The 18,622-nt window shown below is 44.8% G+C and overlaps 1 protein-coding gene across 10 annotated transcripts in view; it reads left to right on the top strand.

Annotated features, from left to right (window-relative positions):
- Positions 1–18,622, top strand: part of LOC124050018 (receptor-type tyrosine-protein phosphatase mu-like) — an 88,010-nt gene that overhangs the window by 22,194 nt on the left and 47,194 nt on the right. For all 10 annotated transcript variants that reach the window (XM_046372179.1, XM_046372180.1, XM_046372183.1 and 7 more), the window contains exons 3-14: positions 3,162–3,329; positions 3,415–3,524; positions 5,359–5,437; positions 6,135–6,250; positions 6,345–6,519; positions 8,455–8,567; positions 9,604–9,784; positions 16,892–17,045; positions 17,126–17,289; positions 17,403–17,512; positions 17,677–17,878; positions 18,360–18,462. In XM_046372179.1, coding sequence (XP_046228135.1) covers positions 3,162–3,329; positions 3,415–3,524; positions 5,359–5,437; positions 6,135–6,250; positions 6,345–6,519; positions 8,455–8,567; positions 9,604–9,784; positions 16,892–17,045; positions 17,126–17,289; positions 17,403–17,512; positions 17,677–17,878; positions 18,360–18,462 — 1,675 coding nt within the window. The remainder of the gene's footprint in view (positions 1–3,161; positions 3,330–3,414; positions 3,525–5,358; positions 5,438–6,134; positions 6,251–6,344; positions 6,520–8,454; positions 8,568–9,603; positions 9,785–16,891; positions 17,046–17,125; positions 17,290–17,402; positions 17,513–17,676; positions 17,879–18,359; positions 18,463–18,622) is intronic.

An 18,622-nucleotide genomic window follows, 5' to 3' on the forward strand; every position in this document is an offset into this window, starting at 1 on the left:
AGAAAGGAAATACACACACACACACACACACACACACACACCAGCAGCAGGAAGTGTGTATGTGTGTGTTATTTGTGTAAATCTTGTCAATACGCTGCAGCTGCCTCTTGTCACGTTTCAATATAACTCTGGTAATAGAATTACCCCCTCCATCTGTGTGTGTGTGTGTGTGTGTGTGTGTGTGTGTGAGCTGGGTCTGAAGCGATTGGTTTAGAGATGGCACGGGTCATCTGTGATTGGCCAGCAGGAGGGGGGGGGGGGGGGGGTTAACCAGAAAGAGAAGCACTGAGACACGATCGAGAACAGCAGTTTGTTTTTCTGTTTTCTGTCTTTTTCTCTGTCCTCACACGTCTCCGTGTCTCCGTCACAAACTGTCCTCCAACTGATGATTGATTATCTAAGTTGCCTTCACTGTCTGCAGTAAAACCAGTAAAATGTTAACCTGAAGCTGCACGTCAAGATCAAAAAGACAACAAACAGCCAAACAAACAAACAAAAGAGTGAATGATTGAACTACAACACAACATACAAACCAGCACTCAGGCTGCACGTCCGCGGCTGCTCTGCTAACAGGAAGCTAACGGCTAACGGCTGTAACTCATTTTAAAGCTGCTGGGAAGATAGAATACTTTAGGTCTTGTTTTGTTACGTTATCAGGATACACACATGAAAAACACAGGACACAAACAGGAAACAAAATCAGACAAAATGACAAGACGGAGGACGAGAAACCTGCTGATCAAGTTAGGACTTAAATTAAAAACAGGCTAATTCTTTCATTTAGAATTTGAAAACTTTGGAAAGTCAGGAAGAAAACCTGGAATGTCTCCAAAACACTCACATGAAACTGTAGGATCAGTCCTGATATTCCAGGATCAGTCCTGGCTTTCCAGGTGAGGACGAAATCTCATTCGTTTCACTGCTCAGAATCACTCACATGTGCAGCTCGACCTCTCGGCTGTTTCTTCAAGAACATTCCTCAGTTGCCAGGGAAACAGCTGGTACACACACACACACACACACACACACACACATACATATTTTCACACATACACACAAACTGAGACATGACCAAACCAGTCAGGACAATCTAACAATTGATGGAAACACGACCGGAAACAAAGTCTGAGCACAGAAACACAAGAAACAGGAAGAGCAGAGGAATTCAGACAGGAAGAGGAGAAGAAGAAGTTTGTCTGGTCAGTTTAAACCAGAGAACAAAATGAACTAATGACGAATAAGAAGAACAAACGAAACCATGGTGACGTGAGAACAGATAAACGAAGCAAAGAAACACAAAGAAAAACGATGATGAAAAGAAGGAGCGAGTGACCAAACAGTCAGAAATGAAGTGAATGAAGAGAAACAGTGAGATTCGGTTTAACTACCGTTTATTGATTATCAGATTGATAACAGATCAGCGATTGTCTCAGCTCGACTTCGTGTTCGACATGAGAGGAAGCAGATGTTCACCTCGTTCTCTCGTCCTCATCAGTGTGTGTTGTTCTCGCTCGCCCATCCTCTCCTCCTCATTTATCTCTCTTCTTCTTCCTCCTCTTCTCTCTGCGATGATTAAAACTCTTGTTTTTCTAATCGATTCTCCTCAAGGACCATTGATCTGCTGACACACACGCACACACACTCACACACACACACAGGCGGGTTCTTTTTCATTGCTGCTGGTGAGTTTTTGTTGCTCTAATGAGGCTCTGATTTTCTTGTTTTCTCACGTGATGCTTTTACTTTTCTGGTCTTTGTTTTGTCTGTAAGTCCCATTCAGGTGCAGTGTGTTTTATTTTGATATCTCTGCTGTTTAGCTGCTGCTGGTCAGGAACAAAAGCACAGGCTTTGTTCTGAAGTCAGGGAATTTTTTCCAGCACTAACCACTTTTATTGTGACAGCTTTTGATTCTTGATGTTTTCATAAAAAAGGAATTGTGTGATTTATATGTAATCTTTGTTATCACTGTGCTTTTAATTTGAAATCTGTCACTCCCACCTGGCCCTTCCAGGTGACTCTAAACCCACTCTGTGTTAACTTTGTGGTTTAGTTGTGGCTGTGTCAAAAAAAAATCACATGCTTTTATTCTGAAGTCTAAAAATGTTCTCACTTTTGTTTTGACTTTTATTCTGACACTTCTGAAGTATACTAATAGTCGGGGCAGTCGTGGATCAGCGGTTAGGGTGTCGGACCCGTAACCACTTGGGTGGGTTAAATGCAGAGAACAAATTTCGTTGGAGTGAGTTCCCTCCAATGACAAAATATGTCACTTTAACTTTAACTTTAACTTTAACTTTAACTTTAATACTATATGAAATAAATAAATACTCATATGTAGGAGTGCACCCACTGTTTTTGTGTGACCTTCCGATTCAAGAATTTCCCTTCAGGGATAAATAAAGGAATTCTGATTCTGATTCTGATTCTGATTTCAATATTTGCCAATTCAGATTTTCTTTCTTAGAACCATAATTGACAGCATGTATAAACAAAAATCAACTTTTCTTCAAGGCAAAATTTTACTTTCATAATAAAGGAAATTATTAAACTTTACAATTTCCTCTGAAAAGCTCTGTAAAGAGCTGCAGATAACATTTAACTGAAAATGAGCTATACAACTTTATCCAAACAAACAAACTTTTACCAAACAAAAGCAGGTCCAACAGATTTGCACAACAAAACTAATGTCAGTTACTGTTTAAATTTCACATGATGCTCATAAACTCATCAGGCCTGAGGTCATTTATCACATTTCTGAAGCCTCCACGCTCAACTATGGCGAACAGCTGATCAAACGGGGTCGTGAATCCCATCATTTTCCTTGTAATTGCTTTGGTCTTTTCACTGCTCACTAATGTTAGCGTGCCGCGGTGACGCCGCGGTAACACGTGACGGCGCGGTGTGTGCGACGCGTGCCGTATGCGTAAAGCGGACCGGCTTGGAATCAGATACAGGAGACTGACCGGCCGGTCTCCAGTCCAGTCCAGTTCTGGTCCCTGGCCGGATGGTTGGTGCATCTGTACTCATGTTGCCTCCCCATCTTTCTGCAGCTTTCTTTATGAAAGCATGCTTTTATTTTGAAGTCATTAATATGTGTCTATTTTTCAGACTTTTATTTTGCGTCCTGTGCTTGTTAATAAGGCAGAGCTTCCTGTATGCAGGTTCCTCCTTCCTGTTTGTGAACACGTCGGGTCGTTATGGTGGTCAGCGTGCTCGCCTGCTGCTGCCGCCACTCAAAGAAAACGACACGCACTGCGTCAGCTTCCTGTTCTACCAGGCGGGAGGCCGTGAGGGTGCGGTGCCCACCACGCTCAACGTCTACGTCAAAGGTACGTATACTGCTTTGTAGTAGTGCAGTAACAGACACGGTACAGGTCCTCCGAGGTGTGTGTGTCACTGATTTGTTTCCCGCAGAGAACGACAGTCCTCTCGGAGTTCCTGTCTTTAACTCATCAGGCCCCGCCTACCACATCTGGAAGGGGGTGGAGCTAGCAGTGTCCACCTTCTGGCCGAATTACTACCAGGTAACACACACACACAAGTGCACACAAGCACACACACGGTGACACACACGTGGCGAGACACACATACATGCACACGCACACACACACACACACACAGGTGTTATGGATGGCGAACAGGCTGTAATTACAGCCATCCCATCATAACAGCAGGTGTCACTAATTAGCTGCATCACCACGGCAACAACAGATTCACCTCGTTAGAGTGACAGAGTTAACGAGAGAGGAGGAAAAGATGAAGGGTAGGTGACCCCAACAAAGAGAGAAAGAAAGAATAAAAGAGGGGTGAAAGAAAGATAAGCAGATCAAATGGAAGACAGGAAAGCAGAAAAGAGCAACGTATGAAAGAAGGAAGCAAAGAGAAAGAGAGAAGCAGAAAAGACTGAAAGGAAGAAAGACACAAAAATAGCCGAGTAGTGAAACAGGAAGTGAATGATGGCAGAAACTGCAGGAAGGAAGGAGAGAAGAAGAATGAAGGGAAGAGGAGTCAGAACTGAGAGGAAGGAGTGATAAAAACCAAAAGAATAAAAAGCAGGAGGAGGACAGACTCATGGATGAAGGGAGGAGAACTTCCTGTTTCTGGACGCTAACAGGAAGTGTGTGCCACCGTTTTCTGTGGTGATAAGAGTGTGGAATGTATACACACTCACTCAAACACAGTCACGCACGCACACACACACACACTCACTCAAACACAGTCACGCATACACACACACACACACACACACTCAAACACAGTCACGCACGCACGCGTACACACACACACACACACACACTCAAACACAGTCACGCACACACACTCAAACACAGTCACACACGCACGCACGCACACATACACACACGTGGTGAGTGAGCAGGTGGCAGCTGTTTGTTTTGTATCCTCATATCCTCATTTTAGTTTTTATTTACGTGTGTTTGTCCACAAAGACCCAACAGAGAACGAAGTGAAAACACACTCGGAGCTCACGGCTGCAGTCCGACATCCAGGGTTAGGACGTCAAACCAGGCCTGGTCCTGGTGCTGGAAACAGGAAGTCAGCTGCTGATGACCGCAGCCTGCTGGAGGGTTGGGGGGGCGGGTTGTCGGGAGTTTAGGACTGGGTCTGATCATGGAGGTTCAGGGCAGCAAACTGCAGACATGTTGATATACTGAAGTTTATTGAGTACTTTGATGGTGAGCACCAGAAAGGAGCCGAGCTGTCATCAGAGCTGAAAACGTTAATGAGATGGTGTTGCAAACGTGTGTGGAGGGACGCAGTTCAGGTGCTGACGATCTGAGATCAACAACGACTGCATCGTTTGTTGATTTAATGTGGGCGATGCAGGTGGTCGGGGTGATGGTGGATTCAGTGGAGATGTGGAGTTGGATGTTGGTCCGGGACAGGACCGAGTACTGAACCCTGGGTGATGCCTCGGGCAGCAGATCTGACCTCAGCCAGTAGGGGGCAGCATTGGGGACAGTGTGATTGGTGATGTCGAGGTCTGAGGAGAGGACAGAGGAGGTTATTGATGATGTTTTCAAAACGTAAAATGAGATTTCTGTCACATTTTGTCCATGTTGAACATCAGCTTGTGGTGTCCATCAGGTTCAAGTGCTAGCAGGTTGATCTGATGGTAAAAGTATATCAAAGTTTCCTTGAGCCTTCACAGGGTCTGAAACTTAAACTCAATCTGAATGTGGTCCAAAGCCCTGTTTTAGCTGTTTCTGGACTCACCAGCACCTTCTGGGTCCAATAATAATAATAATAATGATACTAACAGTATTACTCAGTATTCACTCAGTACTGCGACTACTGCGGTAACCACACTGATGAACCTGATGTTGATCTGTGTGTCAGGTGGTGTTCGAGGCCATCAGCACCGGCCAGAGAGGAGTTCTGGCTATCAAGGATATCACACTGCAGGGACACCAGTGCAGTAAGTACACACACACACACACACACACACACACACACACACACACACACACACAAGCCCCACCCTGTGTAATGTAGGTTTCTAATTGGTTAATGAGGTTTGGCTGCTTAATAGGATAACAACGTTAAAAGTTTAGGTGGTATGTTAGAATCAAGGTCAGTGTGTGTGTGTGTGTGTGTGTGTGTGTGTGTGTGTGTGTGTGTGTGTGTGTGTGTGTGTGTGTGTGTGTGTAGACAGGGGAGCTCATTAAAATATAAATTGATTAGCATAGACTTTGATCCATCTGTTTGTTTATCTACCTGCCTGTCTGAACACTTGCATTTTTGATGTTGCTTTGTTACGTGACCACACACACACATACACACATGCGCACACACACACACACACACACTGCATAGTTCTACTGCATAGGACTGTGCGTGTGTGTATGTTACATCCAGTAAACATCCTTGACCTCAACAGTTTCTTGCTGTCTGTTTATACCTCAACACTGTCCAATAACCTGACTGAAAACACACACACACACACACACACACACACACACACACACTGCATCCTATCTGATACATTTCAAGATTGGATCAGTGATTTTCAGTGAGGAGAGAAGGTTCGCCGTTTTGGTGGCGACATCAGCCAGGTGACTAAGTTATCAGTGTGTGACCTCTGACCTCTGTTTTGTGTGTGTGTGTGTACTCAGTGAACACGCCTCACTTCCTGCACATTAAAGGCGTGGAGGTGAACGCAGGACAGTCAGCGACGTTTCAGTGCACCGTAAACGGAAGACCGCAGAACAACCTGCTGCTCTATCTGCAGGTACCGATCAATACCAGTACATGATCAGACAATAAGTACTGTGATTCTCTGTGTGTAGCCCTGAGATACTCACTGCGTAGTACTGTGTTCTCAGGGGATGGGCGGTCGTCAGGCGGTCGTCAGGAAAACCAAACCGGTGAACTCTCGCCGTTATGTGGCGAGTTTTGACGTGGAGAACACGACGAAGGGTGACTCCGGACGCTACCGCTGCATTGCCCAATCAGAGAGAGGTGTGGGTGTGTCCTCCTATGCCGATCTCACCGTCAAACGTGAGTCCTGTTCTCTGATTGGCTCAAATGTGTTTTCATTTTTAAAAGAAAAAGAACTAAAGAAGAAAGGATGAACAGAGCAGATAAATGGAGGAAAGAACAAGAAAGACAAGATGGAAAGTAATTCAGTAACTCTGGGTTCTCTCTTTCTCGCTCCGTCTGTTTCTCTGTTTCTCCCTGTCTTTCTGTCTCTCTCCACCTGTCTCTCTCTCTCTCTCTCTGTCTTTCTGTCTGTCTTCTGTCTCTCCTTCAGATCAAAGTTACACTTTGTCATATTTTTATTTTAATGACTTTGTCAAACGAGGAACATTTTTATTAAAGCTGCTCACCTCATTACTGACTCTGTGTGTGTGTGTGTGTGTGTGTGTGTGTGTGTCGGGTTAAAACGGAGCCTCATTAAAAAGTCAGTTTGCTGTTTAAAAAGGAGAATCAGTGGCGTTTTGTCAAAGAGCGTCTGCGTTTGTGAAGATGAATCACTCCAAAGTAAAAGCCTGGGTTTTTTTTCTTCCTGTTTCCAGGTTGTCAGAGGGTTAGCGTGCTAACACACACACACACACACACAATGCGTTAATAGTGACTCATTAAACGAAGTGTGTTGCTGTGTGACGGGGCATGTCAGACGTCTCTGAAACATCCCTTTCATCTCAGCCTGTTAAAGGAATATTCTGGGTATTTTCTTTTCCCATCATGCCAAGCTGTTCTGTTCTGTGAGATAACAGAGAACAAGAAGGAATTTCTTTTTATAAATTTTTATTCTCTTCATCTCGGGATCATAATCATGGCTGAAAGTTTTCCTCAATCAGCCGCACTTATTACTATAGCCCAATACTTTTGTCTATATAGTGTATATAAATAAAAACACCACCAAATAAGAAACTCCTTACGTACAGACTACATCTGAGACTTGCAACACTTTAAGTTGCTAATATTCGAGTATTTTCACTTCAGTAGGATTTGGAATGCAGACCTGAAGAAACACAAAGAGAGCACAAGCGCCTGTGGTCCCACCGGCTTTCCGTACATTTCACTGTGTGTGAGGAGGAAGCAGATCAGACTGTCTGATATCATTCTTAACAGAGCAGATCAATACCAGGAGAAAGCTGCTACACACACACACACACAGAGTCGTGTTTCCATCACTTTTGGGGACGTTACATAGACGTCCATTCATTTCCTGGAGGCTTAACCACCACCTGACCTTAACAATAAACCTTACCTTAACCTAATCCTAACCTCAGCCTAACCTTAAAGCAACTCTTCACACTAATTTTTAATGATTTACGTTGCGGGGATTTTGTGCATTGTGTGCATTTTGTCCTCGTAAGGACGGCGGGTCCTCACAATGTGACTGCATAAACAGATTATTGTCCCCACAAGTACAGGAATACATACACACACACTAAGAGCTGTGTGTGTGTATGTGTGTGGGCTTGGATCGATCATTTGTCTGATCTCTCTGCAAACACTCAGAGTGACAGGTGAGGAGGTGTTTGTTGGTCACATGACCCTACGCGTATGTATCCCACAATCCCTGAGGCTAAACCCCTGATTGAACTGTCACTCAAACTATGTGTGTTTGTATGTGTGTGTGTTTATCTCTCTCTCTCACACACACACACACACAGGAGTGTTAACCCCAACATGTTACACGATAGCATGCATTGTTACACATATCCTACTTAATGTGTGTGTGTGTGTGTGTGTGTGTGTGTGTGTGTGTGATGAAGTGGGTCATAAGGAAGTAGAGCAGCACCACCGGGGATTCTGGGTAATAGAATCCAGGTCTGCTGTGATTTGCCGAAGGTCAGGAATATTAATTAACTCGTTAACTCCTTCCTTTCTCCTTAAGAGAGATCATTGAAAGTGGTGTGTGTGTGTGTGTGTGTGTGTGTGTGTGTGTAGATAAAACTGATCCTGGCTCTTTTTGTCCCTCAGAGCCTCCTGTACCAATTGCCCCCCCTCAGCTGACAGCAGTGGGCGCCACCTACCTGTGGATCCAACTCAACGCCAACTCCATCAATGGAGACGGACCGATCATCGAGAGAGAGGTGACAGTCCATATTGATCTGGTTTTGATTAATGAGCTGGTTCTGGTGGTTCTTGGTAAGGCTGAGCGTGGGAGGGGATTTTAGGAGTCATTTAGGAGAGTCTTTAGGAGATTTTGTGGTTCTGTGTGGAGGTATCTGTCATGAGTTGATGGGTTCTAGGTTGGGTTCCCTGAGTTTTAGTGGTCCTTGAGCAAGTGGTGATGATCTGCAACAGGCTCAAGAGATCTAAGGAGTCTGCTTGAGGTTTGTACGGATCCACTTGAAGGACTGGGGGGAGGTGTCATTGGTTGACCTACACTTTTTCTCTTAATTTTTTCCCAGATTGCTGAGTTTAACTGTCCTGAAGAAGTCAGATTCATGAGGGTTTCTAATGATCCTTGATGTCTAAGAATGGGTGGGGGGTTTGTGGTGGTCCCTGTTTAGGCTCCTCTGTGAGGAGATTGAAAAACAAAAAACTTTATTTTGTCAGTATATTTTTACATATACCGAAATTCTTTCTCTGCATTTACCCATCACTGATTGAACACACACATGCAGCATGAAGTGAAACACACAGGAGCAGTGGGCTGCCAGGCGTCCGCAGGAGCAATTGGCGGGGGGGGGGGGGGGGTTAAGTGCTCAAGGGCACATCAGCTGACTAATGGGGGGGGGGGGGGGTTCCTGCCAGTCTCCTGTGGAATCGAACTGGTGACCCTCCAGTTAATTTTAATTTATTAATATCACGGTTTGGGCTAACTTAGGTTAGGGTTATTTTCTGAGAGTTAGGGTATGGGGTTAGGGTTAGGTTTAGAGGGTGGGGGTTAGGGTTAGATGGTGACCTCAGCTGACCTGAATGGGGTTGCATCAGAAGGTTGTAGTCATGTTTGGCAAGATTCTAGATTCTTGGTTTTAGTGTTCCTGTTTCTACAGATCTGCCACTGGGCTCAGTTGGTCCTGAAGGAGCTTCTGGGGTTTGTTGAGGAGGTTCTTGCAGCTGCATCACATTAGGTGCAGAGAACTCTGATTTAAGTAAAGAGGATAATCATTTGTTCTCAAGGTGGAGTACCGCACGACGTCGGGCATGCTGATCGACACCACGCCTGTCGATAAACCCACACACAAGATCGGACACCTGGACCCTGACACCGAGTACGAGATCAGTGTGCTGCTCACCAGGCCCCTGGATGGAGGTACAGGAAACCCTGGACCGCCTCTCCGAGCCAGGACAAAGTGTGCAGGTGAGTCAGAGTCAGGTCACATGGTCAAAACATGCAGCTCGGTGATGATGGATAGATAAACTTTATTGATTCTGTAAGGGAAATTGTTGCGTTACAGCAGTATCAACAGCAAAAGAATGAAAACAGTTATGTTAGAGAAGTATTAAAATATTAAAATTCTAGAAGACAGTGTCTGTGTGACACTGAGATATAAGGATAAAAATAAAAATAAAATTAAACAAAAATTATGTATATATGTACAATATATATATAGATAGATATATATATTGTACATATATATGTACAAGGGACAATAAGAATAATTGTTTAAAACAAAAGTGACTTGGTGCACCAGTAGGTTCACCTGTCACACAGAGGTGAGCTGTTGTACAGGGTGACGTTGAATGGAAGGAATGTTTTTGAAGGTGAATATTCAGTGGTTGCTACTCTTCTTCTGTGGTACTATCCCCTTACTATAATGACTGTTAGCAGCTAGTGACAGCTAGGCTACACTCACACTGAGCTCATCAGGAGGTTAATGGTAGAGTCATTAGTGTTGTATGCTAGCCTGTGTTAGCACTGAGCTCATCAGGTGGCTAATGGTTAATTGTGAGGTCATTAAGACAGTCAGCCTGGCTAAGCTTCGTTAGCACAGCTCTCAGTAGCTCTTAATGAGTGCACTGTACACATCAGCATAGCATGCTAGCTGTTTACCTCGTCCATCTTCTGAGTGAGCACAGAAACACATGCACACACACACACACGCTCCTGCAGGTGTGTGTGTGTCCTGCGGGTGCAAACAACAAACAGCATGTGATTAGCAATTATCCTGCTAATTACACAGGTGCATCGATGTCACTGCAGCTCGCTCTGTTTGTCTGTTTACCGGTGAATTTTATGACTGTGTTTGACTACAGGAGATCATCGTAAACGTGTGTACATGTTGGAGAATTTTCTAGATCTGTTATTCTCATAGATGTGGAGGAAATAACTATGTGTGTGTCAGGTTTTAACTTGTCCATGTCTCAGACCTGCTGTTACACGACTGATTTCAGCACCTCCTGTGCTGTGACCTGTCTCCAGTGTGTTCTCATGAACACATACTGCAGCTGACAGACATGCATACCTGTCTGTCTCTCTGACTGTGAACCCCCCGATGACCCCACACTCAGGCAGCTTTCTATCAGGCTGACGTGACGTTCAGAGGCATTGTGCTCCTTTCATGTGGTTCTAGATGTAAACGTTCTCTTGTTCTTTCTTTGTGGGGACAATATTGGTCCAGTAATAAGGTTCTAGGGAGTTGTGAGGAAGGTTAGTGGTAACTCAAGAGCTTCGTGTCACTGACCTAGAGGTTCTAGTAGGTTTTCGATGAGTCTCTAGAGGTTCTTGAAGAGGTTCATTGGATCTGTGAGGAGATTCTGTGGGTACTTGGTGTTCCTTCTTGGGGTTCTTCAGAGTTTTAGATCACAGAACTGAATATTTCTGTCTGACTGTTGCAACCTCCGCTATTCTGGGAGTGTCAGCAGATTAAAACAAACACTCCTCTGGGATCAACAGCAGAAAACACAGAGGAAAGAATGAAATGTGTGTGTGTGATGATGACAGTCGGTGTGATGATGTTTGCTCTGATAACACTCGTCTGTCTTTTCTACTCACTTTTATTTATTCATTTTACTTACAATAAATTATATAACAGCCTCTGTGTGTGTGTGTGTGTTCAATAATGAATTAGTGTGTGTCCATCATACAAGCTTTAGGACTTAGAGCTCAGTGAGGTGACCCAGTGTGGTGGCACATAAACAGGAAGTCACAGTCAGATGCTTCATGTAATATTCTGCTTTAAAGTCTATTCATACGTGATGTTTCGGTGACCAGAGGCTCGCTGTGCCCCGGGTTTGGCCTCTCAGGCAGTGTACGACGCTGTCCTACCATCTTGGTAAAAGGCACCAAGACCACAAACATGGATGAGAGGTCAGTGACCTGAACTAGCTGAGAGCGAAGCCCAGCAGATAGCTAGCAGCCACACCCTTAATTATACATATACAGTATAGCTAAAAGTATTGGGACACTTGACCATTACTCCAACAGGGACTTACATCTCAGTCTAAACAGCTTACACTCTTCTGTGAAGGCTTTCCACAACATGTTGGAGTGTTTCTGTGGGAATTTGTGCCCATTCATGCAGTAGAGCATTTGTGAGGTCACACACTGATGTTGGACCAAAAGGCCTGGCTCACAATCTCCGTTCCAGTTCATCCCAAAGGTGTTGGATGGGGTTGAGGTCAGGGCTCTGTGTGGGCCAGTCAAGTTCTTCCACACCAAACTCATCCAACCATGTCTTTATGGAGCTTTGCTTTGTGCACTGGGGCACAGTCATGCTGGAATAGAAAAGGGCCTTCAACAAACTGTTGCCACAAAGTTGGAAGCACAGCATTGTCCAAAATGTCTTGGTGAGCTGAAGCATTAAGATTTCCCTTCACTGGAAGTCAGGGGCCGAGCCCAAACCCTGACAAACAGACCCATGAAGAGGTCTGGATATGGGTTTGTCTGGATACTTTTGTCTATGTAGTGTATTTATGACATAACAAGAACATTTCACAAACAGCATCAACTCTCTGTTATCGACTTAGTTTAGACTTTCTTTGGCACATTAAAGCACGATGATTTAATTCCAAGTTTTTATTGTTAGAGTGTAAAGTCACATACATGATGACAGTAACATTCATGTTGTGTGTACAATGTGACAAAATTTAAAAGTAAACTGGGCATCATAAAGATAAAAAATTTGCGACCTATCAATTCATATTTTATCTGACTGGGAAGAGTATAAACTGATCATGAAACACACACACACACACACATGGTGCTTGGTGTTGGTCATAAAAATAAAAACAGTCTACGTGTGTGTGTGTGTGTGTGTGTTAACATCCATTAAAGTGTGTGTGGTGTTTGTCGAGGCTTTTAGAAAATATCTTATGAATATTTCACTGTGCTCGCTCTCATTCTCTCTTTTCACCTCAGATTTTCATGCTGTGCTCGTTCGTCCAAACTGCTCTCACTTTTCGGTGCTTTATTTCTGTTTCTGTATTTTTATCCATTTGTTCACGTGGCCGCCTGTCTTCTGTCGTGCTCTTCATTTGGTTTGGACACTGTGGAACGCTGCCATTACACTCACAGATCAGCACTCTTCATCATCATCATCACACAGACAGTGGAGAGGAGAGTTTCAGGAGCAAACATAAAGCAGAAGCACAGATACGAGTACTGATGAGTACTCATTGGCAGTAAGAGTATCAGTATACCTCATTAATCCATCAGAGACTGAGAAGATCCGGATCAGAGACACAGTCCGAGTCATGTGAATCATCCATCAGTGAGTCTCATCTCTCCTCCTCCTCTTCTTCATCCTTCTATCAACTCCCATCCTCCTCCTCCCTCTCTCATATTAAATCTGGTGATCTCCTGGAAATGAAAAATTAAACCTTTCCTCCTCCCCCTTCCTAAAGTCACCTTCAGACATCCAGCCCCCCTTCCTCTCTCAGTGTGTCTGTGATGTATTCTTCTTCCTCAGCAGTGTTTGTTTATTTTCAGTGTTTTTGTCTGTTATCAGCTTCCAGCAGCCTCCAACAGGCTCTGCCCCTCTAATAACCCCCCTCCTGCTGGCCAGTAAAAAAATCCAGAAAAAAATTCCCAAAGCCACAGAAATGTGGGAAGCCCCCCCCCCAAAAAAACTGAAATGTGAAAGATGACATCAGAGCAACAGGAAGTGACAGCAGCTTGTATTCAATGAGCCCTTTCTCTTAGTTTTAGTTGTACAGAAGCACACGCTGTGAGCACATACAGAATTCAGTTCTGAAAAACTATGAGAGACTAATTTATCTGAAGAAATTCACATGAATAAAGCTTCAGCCAAAGTGGAAATACAAAGGACAGAGAACAAAACCCTGGGGAACCCCGTAAACATTCATCAGTGATACTGAGTGAGCAGTGATACTTCAGGTGTGAGGTGGGTCTGTTTGTCAGGGTTTGGGCTCGGCCCCTGACTTCCAGTGAAGGAAATCTTAATGCTTCAGCACACCAAGACATTTTGGACAATGCTATGCTTCCAACTTTGTGGCAACAGTTTGTTGAAGGCCCTTTTCTATTCCAGCATGACTGTGCCCCAGTGCACAAAGCAAAGCTCCATAAAGACATGGTTGGATGAGTTTGGTGTGGAAGAACTTGACTGGCCCACACAGAGCCCTGACCTCAACCCCATCCAACACCTTTGGGATGAACTGGAACGGAGATTGTGAGCCAGACCTTTTGGTCCAACATCAGTGTGTGACCTCACAAATGCTCTACTGCATGAATGGGCACAAATTCCCACAGAAACACTCCAACATGTTGTGGAAAGCCTTCACAGAAGAGTGGAAGCTGTTAGAGCTGCAAAGCTGTCTGTGTGTTTACAATGAGACGACATTAAAGTCCCTGTTGGTGTGATGGGCAGCTGGCCCAATACTTTTGTCTGCATAGTGAACATTGTCAACATACCTGTATGCTTTCTGTTGCTCAGTATATGTTTAGACAGTTGTGTGGCCACAGTCTTTTTCCTCACAAAACGGTCTGTCTGACAGCCAACATTTCTGGATTTCTGCATAATGTCACAGTGACGCTGTCACTCTCTTGTGGTTGGAAGGGACTGCTTTGTGAAAACTGAAATTAACTGGCTGATGAGTCAGTCTGATGCATGTAAACAAGAAGTTTGTGTCTCCTGATCATTGACAACCTGGTAAAACGGGGAACCAAAGCAAAGCCCACAAGCTTTCAGTTGGTTCTAACCAAACTCCAGTGGCGGATCACAACGGGTGATCAGCTGCTCTCTCTGCTCTCTCCATGCATTTCTCTGCTTCAGTTAAATTAGCACTTAAACAATGCACATATCAATGCGTAACTGCATGGGTGTTGGTCTTGTGGTGCGTGTCAGCTTCACTTTACAGCCAAAGGTGAGGTGTCCTTTAGTCCAAGTTTGCCATAACCCGCAAACACAAAATCACAACCTTATACATATAATTTCTTTTATAATTTTATCATTTCTTGTCATAACTAAAACTGATGCACATTACAGATAAAGTTACCTACAGTCTAGCAGTGTGTTTTCATATGGATTCTGCTCAGGGCTCCACTCAGCTCTTCTTCTGCTTTGTTCTGCAACAGCTGTTGAGCTGGAGGATGCATCTGTATCGCACTAAAGACTTTGTGTGTGTGCGCGCGCGCGTGTGTGATACTTTCAGAATAAAAGTATTAGTCGTGGCTGAAGTGAAACTAATGAGGCATAAGTGAACCTGTGATAAATAGAGTGTGAAAAGCAGGCCGAGGCAGCGCGATGCTGAGTTGAGAAACTGAAGTGCTGAGCTGTTTTCTGCACTTTGAAGCTCTGATCACATCAGGAAGATTTATTTGATTTAAAGATATAAGCTGATTTTCTCCAGCCTTCTCTGAACACTCAGCTTTCCTGCTCTGTTTGAGTTGGTTTCAGGATGCATCGGCTTGCGCTCACCTTCTTCCACGTTCTGAGTCTGATACTGATGGAGCAAACTCTCAGCTTTAAGTTGGTAAAGATTATTCCCCCTCCTCCACCTCCTCCACCTCCTCCTTCTTCTCCTACTCCTTCTCCTTCTCCTCCTCCACCCCCTTCTCCTCCTTCTCCTCCTACAGCTTTTCCTCCACCTCCTCCTTCTCCTCCTTCACCTCCTTCTCCTCCACCTCCTCCTCTTCATCTTCAAACAGAAACTTCACCTTGTGTGTTTCCTGAAGGTTGTAGTTTGTAGTTCTTTAGCATGTAGTGAAAAATACCTGATGGAGCTCTGTCTCTGTGTCTGATTTAAATGTCAGCCCAAAAATTATGGGATGGAACCAAGAAGACCACACACACACTCACACACACTTTCAGCAGGGAATGGTAGGATTTTATGTGATAGTGTTCACTCTCCCCTCAGGGATTATGGGTAATATGATCCACATCAATCCCCTCCTCCCCCTTCCCTCGACCTCCAACCCCCATTGTTGCAGTGGCGATGTCTTGGTGTGTGTGTCTTCCCTGTAGACCGACCATTTAGCTCGACGTCTCTCTTTCATCGCACAGTCAAAGTGGAGAAACTCACAAGTGCCTGTATTGTGTCCTACTAAAAGCCTGCAGAGTGTGTGTGTGTGTGTGTGTGTTCCATAATAAGAAGTTTCTGTACAGCCACAGTTGAAAATACACACACCCACACACACACACTCAGATGAAAGATGACAAAGAACAGGAAAGGTATTGTTCACTGGCTGCAGGAAAATACCTGAAGCACACACTCACTCACACACACACACACACTCACACACACTGAGGTTTTGTCAGGAGAAATTGCTCTTTCCTGCTCTCATCTATCATTCTCTCTCTGAGTAGATCGCTGTCTGTCATCTCGAAATACAGCACTTAGACTAGTGTGAGTGTGTGTGCGTGTGTGTGTGTGAGTGTGTGTGAGTGTGTGTGCGTGTGTGTGTGTGTGTGTGTGTGTGTGTGTGTGTGTGTGCGTGTTTGTATGTGCGCTGAAGCTTCCTTTAATCTCCTTCTGTCTGCCTCTTCTCTCTCTGTCTCTGCTGATGCTCGTTCTTGCTGTTTTCAGTTACATTCAGTATAGGAAACAGGAAGCTGATCTCATGATGTCAGGTGGCGTGGTGATGTCACAGTACAGTCAGGTGGAGCAGTGATGATGATGATAGATCAGTGCACACTCAGGTACAACATGCAGAAGCAGCACTTCAGGCTTCATAGAGGAGGTCAGGACAGATTCTGAGGGTTACCTGTCCAACTCCTGACTGCCTGCTGATTGGCTGAGTCGATTCTTTACTGGAACAGATGGCTGCTGACAGGATGATTGTCAAGTCCACGCTGAGGTCGACCACCAGTTGAGAACAAATCGTCTTATTTCATCCGTGACCTCTTGACAGAATCAGGAAGATGTATGAATATTTAAAAGCAAGTATCATTGTTCTCACAGACCCTCAGCAAACTGATCAGGGATCAATAAACAATACACCAAGGAGTGAAGGCTACATGTGTGCATTTTCAAAAATCCTAATGTCGGGTTTTTCTTTGTTCTTCAGATCCAATGCACGGCCCACAGCGTCTTGAGGTCGTCGACATTCAGTCCAAGCAGGTGACGGTAAGATGGGAACCGTTCGGATACAACGTGACCCGCTGCCACAGCTACAACCTGACTGTGCAGTACCACTATAAGCCTGCAGGGACCCCTAGCAGGTAAACACGGGGAGGGGCTGGCAGGTACAAAGAAGGCGTGGCCAAAACGCCACAAGTTAAACATTTTGTATCTCCTGCAGAGAGCCAGTGAAGGAGGAGGTGGTGTACGACACTCTGAGTGCCGTGCCACAACACACTGTACGTAACCTTCCACCGTTCACCAATGTCAGCCTGAGGCTCGTCCTGAGTAACCCCGAGGGACGCAAGGAGAGCGAGGAGCTGCTGGTGCTGACGGATGAGGACGGTACGAGTCGAGGACGTGTGGTGTAAATGTTGAACAGGAGAATCAAAGCAGACTAGAACTTCTGTGGGGGTGAAATAAAATATTTTTTTAAAAGTGAAATCTCTTTGTCTCAGTTCCCGGCGCCGTTCCAGTAGACTCCATCCTGGGCAGCAGTTATGAGCAGCAGATCAGCCTGAGCTGGAGAGAACCGCTGCAGACCTACGGCCTGATCCGCAAATATGAGGTACACGCACTGAACCAGGCGCCACGCACTGCTGCGAGGCCTGAAACAGATGTGTGGTGCACTAAATTCAGTTTGAAGTTTGACATTAATTTCTGGCTTGCAAACAGTTACAAATCTGTAACACGAGATCCCCTGCGAGGCCTTAATGTTGTTCTCCTTTATAGATCTCCTATAAAGCCCTGAGCTCTTTCGACACAGAGTTTGACCTGTCCAATCAGAGCGGCAAGGTGTTCAAACCGGCCAATGAGACAAACCACATTTTCACCGGCCTCTACCCGGGCTCCACCTACTCCTTCACGATACGAGCCTCAACCGTTAAAGGCTTTGGACCCCCAGTCATCACCCAGTTCACCACCAAGATCTCAGGTGTGTCTTTCAAAATAAGAGTGTGCAACTTCATGTTCAAAAGTACTGGATGAGATCACAATCATGAAATCTCCTTTTTCTCAGTTATGGATAAAAATGATCACACAGAGTATTTCGAAATATTGGCAGAGCTGCTGAGAATGGAGATGGCAGCGAATCAGATCCTGTTAGCTGAAGCTCACGAGCTTCAGACATGACGAAGAACACATCTAAATAGCTGCGTTAGCAGTCTGTCTGACTGAAGCCGTTCGCTTGTGGGCAGACTGTTAAACCTGTGATACTTTGTTGGCTTATTTGCCTAATAAAAATATTGAAAGCACAGTTCAAACCAAGCTCGGTCCCCTCGTTGATGTTCTCTCGGCTGCAAAAACACGCTGGAGGGACCCGAGTCATCCAGAATTTTGTCATGAAATTGATCCAGATCCAGAAGTTTTGAAATACTCAAATGCAGTATTTGTAAGCCTGATTTTGTCCTCCTCAGCTCCTCTGATGCCGGCCTACGATCAGGAGTCTCCTCTCAATCAGACCGACTCCACTGTCACGGTTCTGCTGAAACCTGCCCAGAGCCGAGGAGCTCCAGTCAGGTAACACACACACAGAAACACACAGATGCTGAAATATTCAGAAGCATCAATCTTCTGCCTCATAAAGGTTTCATGACTCAAACGTTAAACATTAAAACGCGACATGTAGCACACTGAAGCAAACAGTGACAAAAACAAACTGGAGATCACCCTTTTTGCC

Source organism: Scatophagus argus, chromosome 18 (assembly GCF_020382885.2).
Source record: "Scatophagus argus isolate fScaArg1 chromosome 18, fScaArg1.pri, whole genome shotgun sequence".
Lineage (NCBI taxonomy): Eukaryota > Metazoa > Chordata > Actinopteri > Scatophagidae > Scatophagus > Scatophagus argus.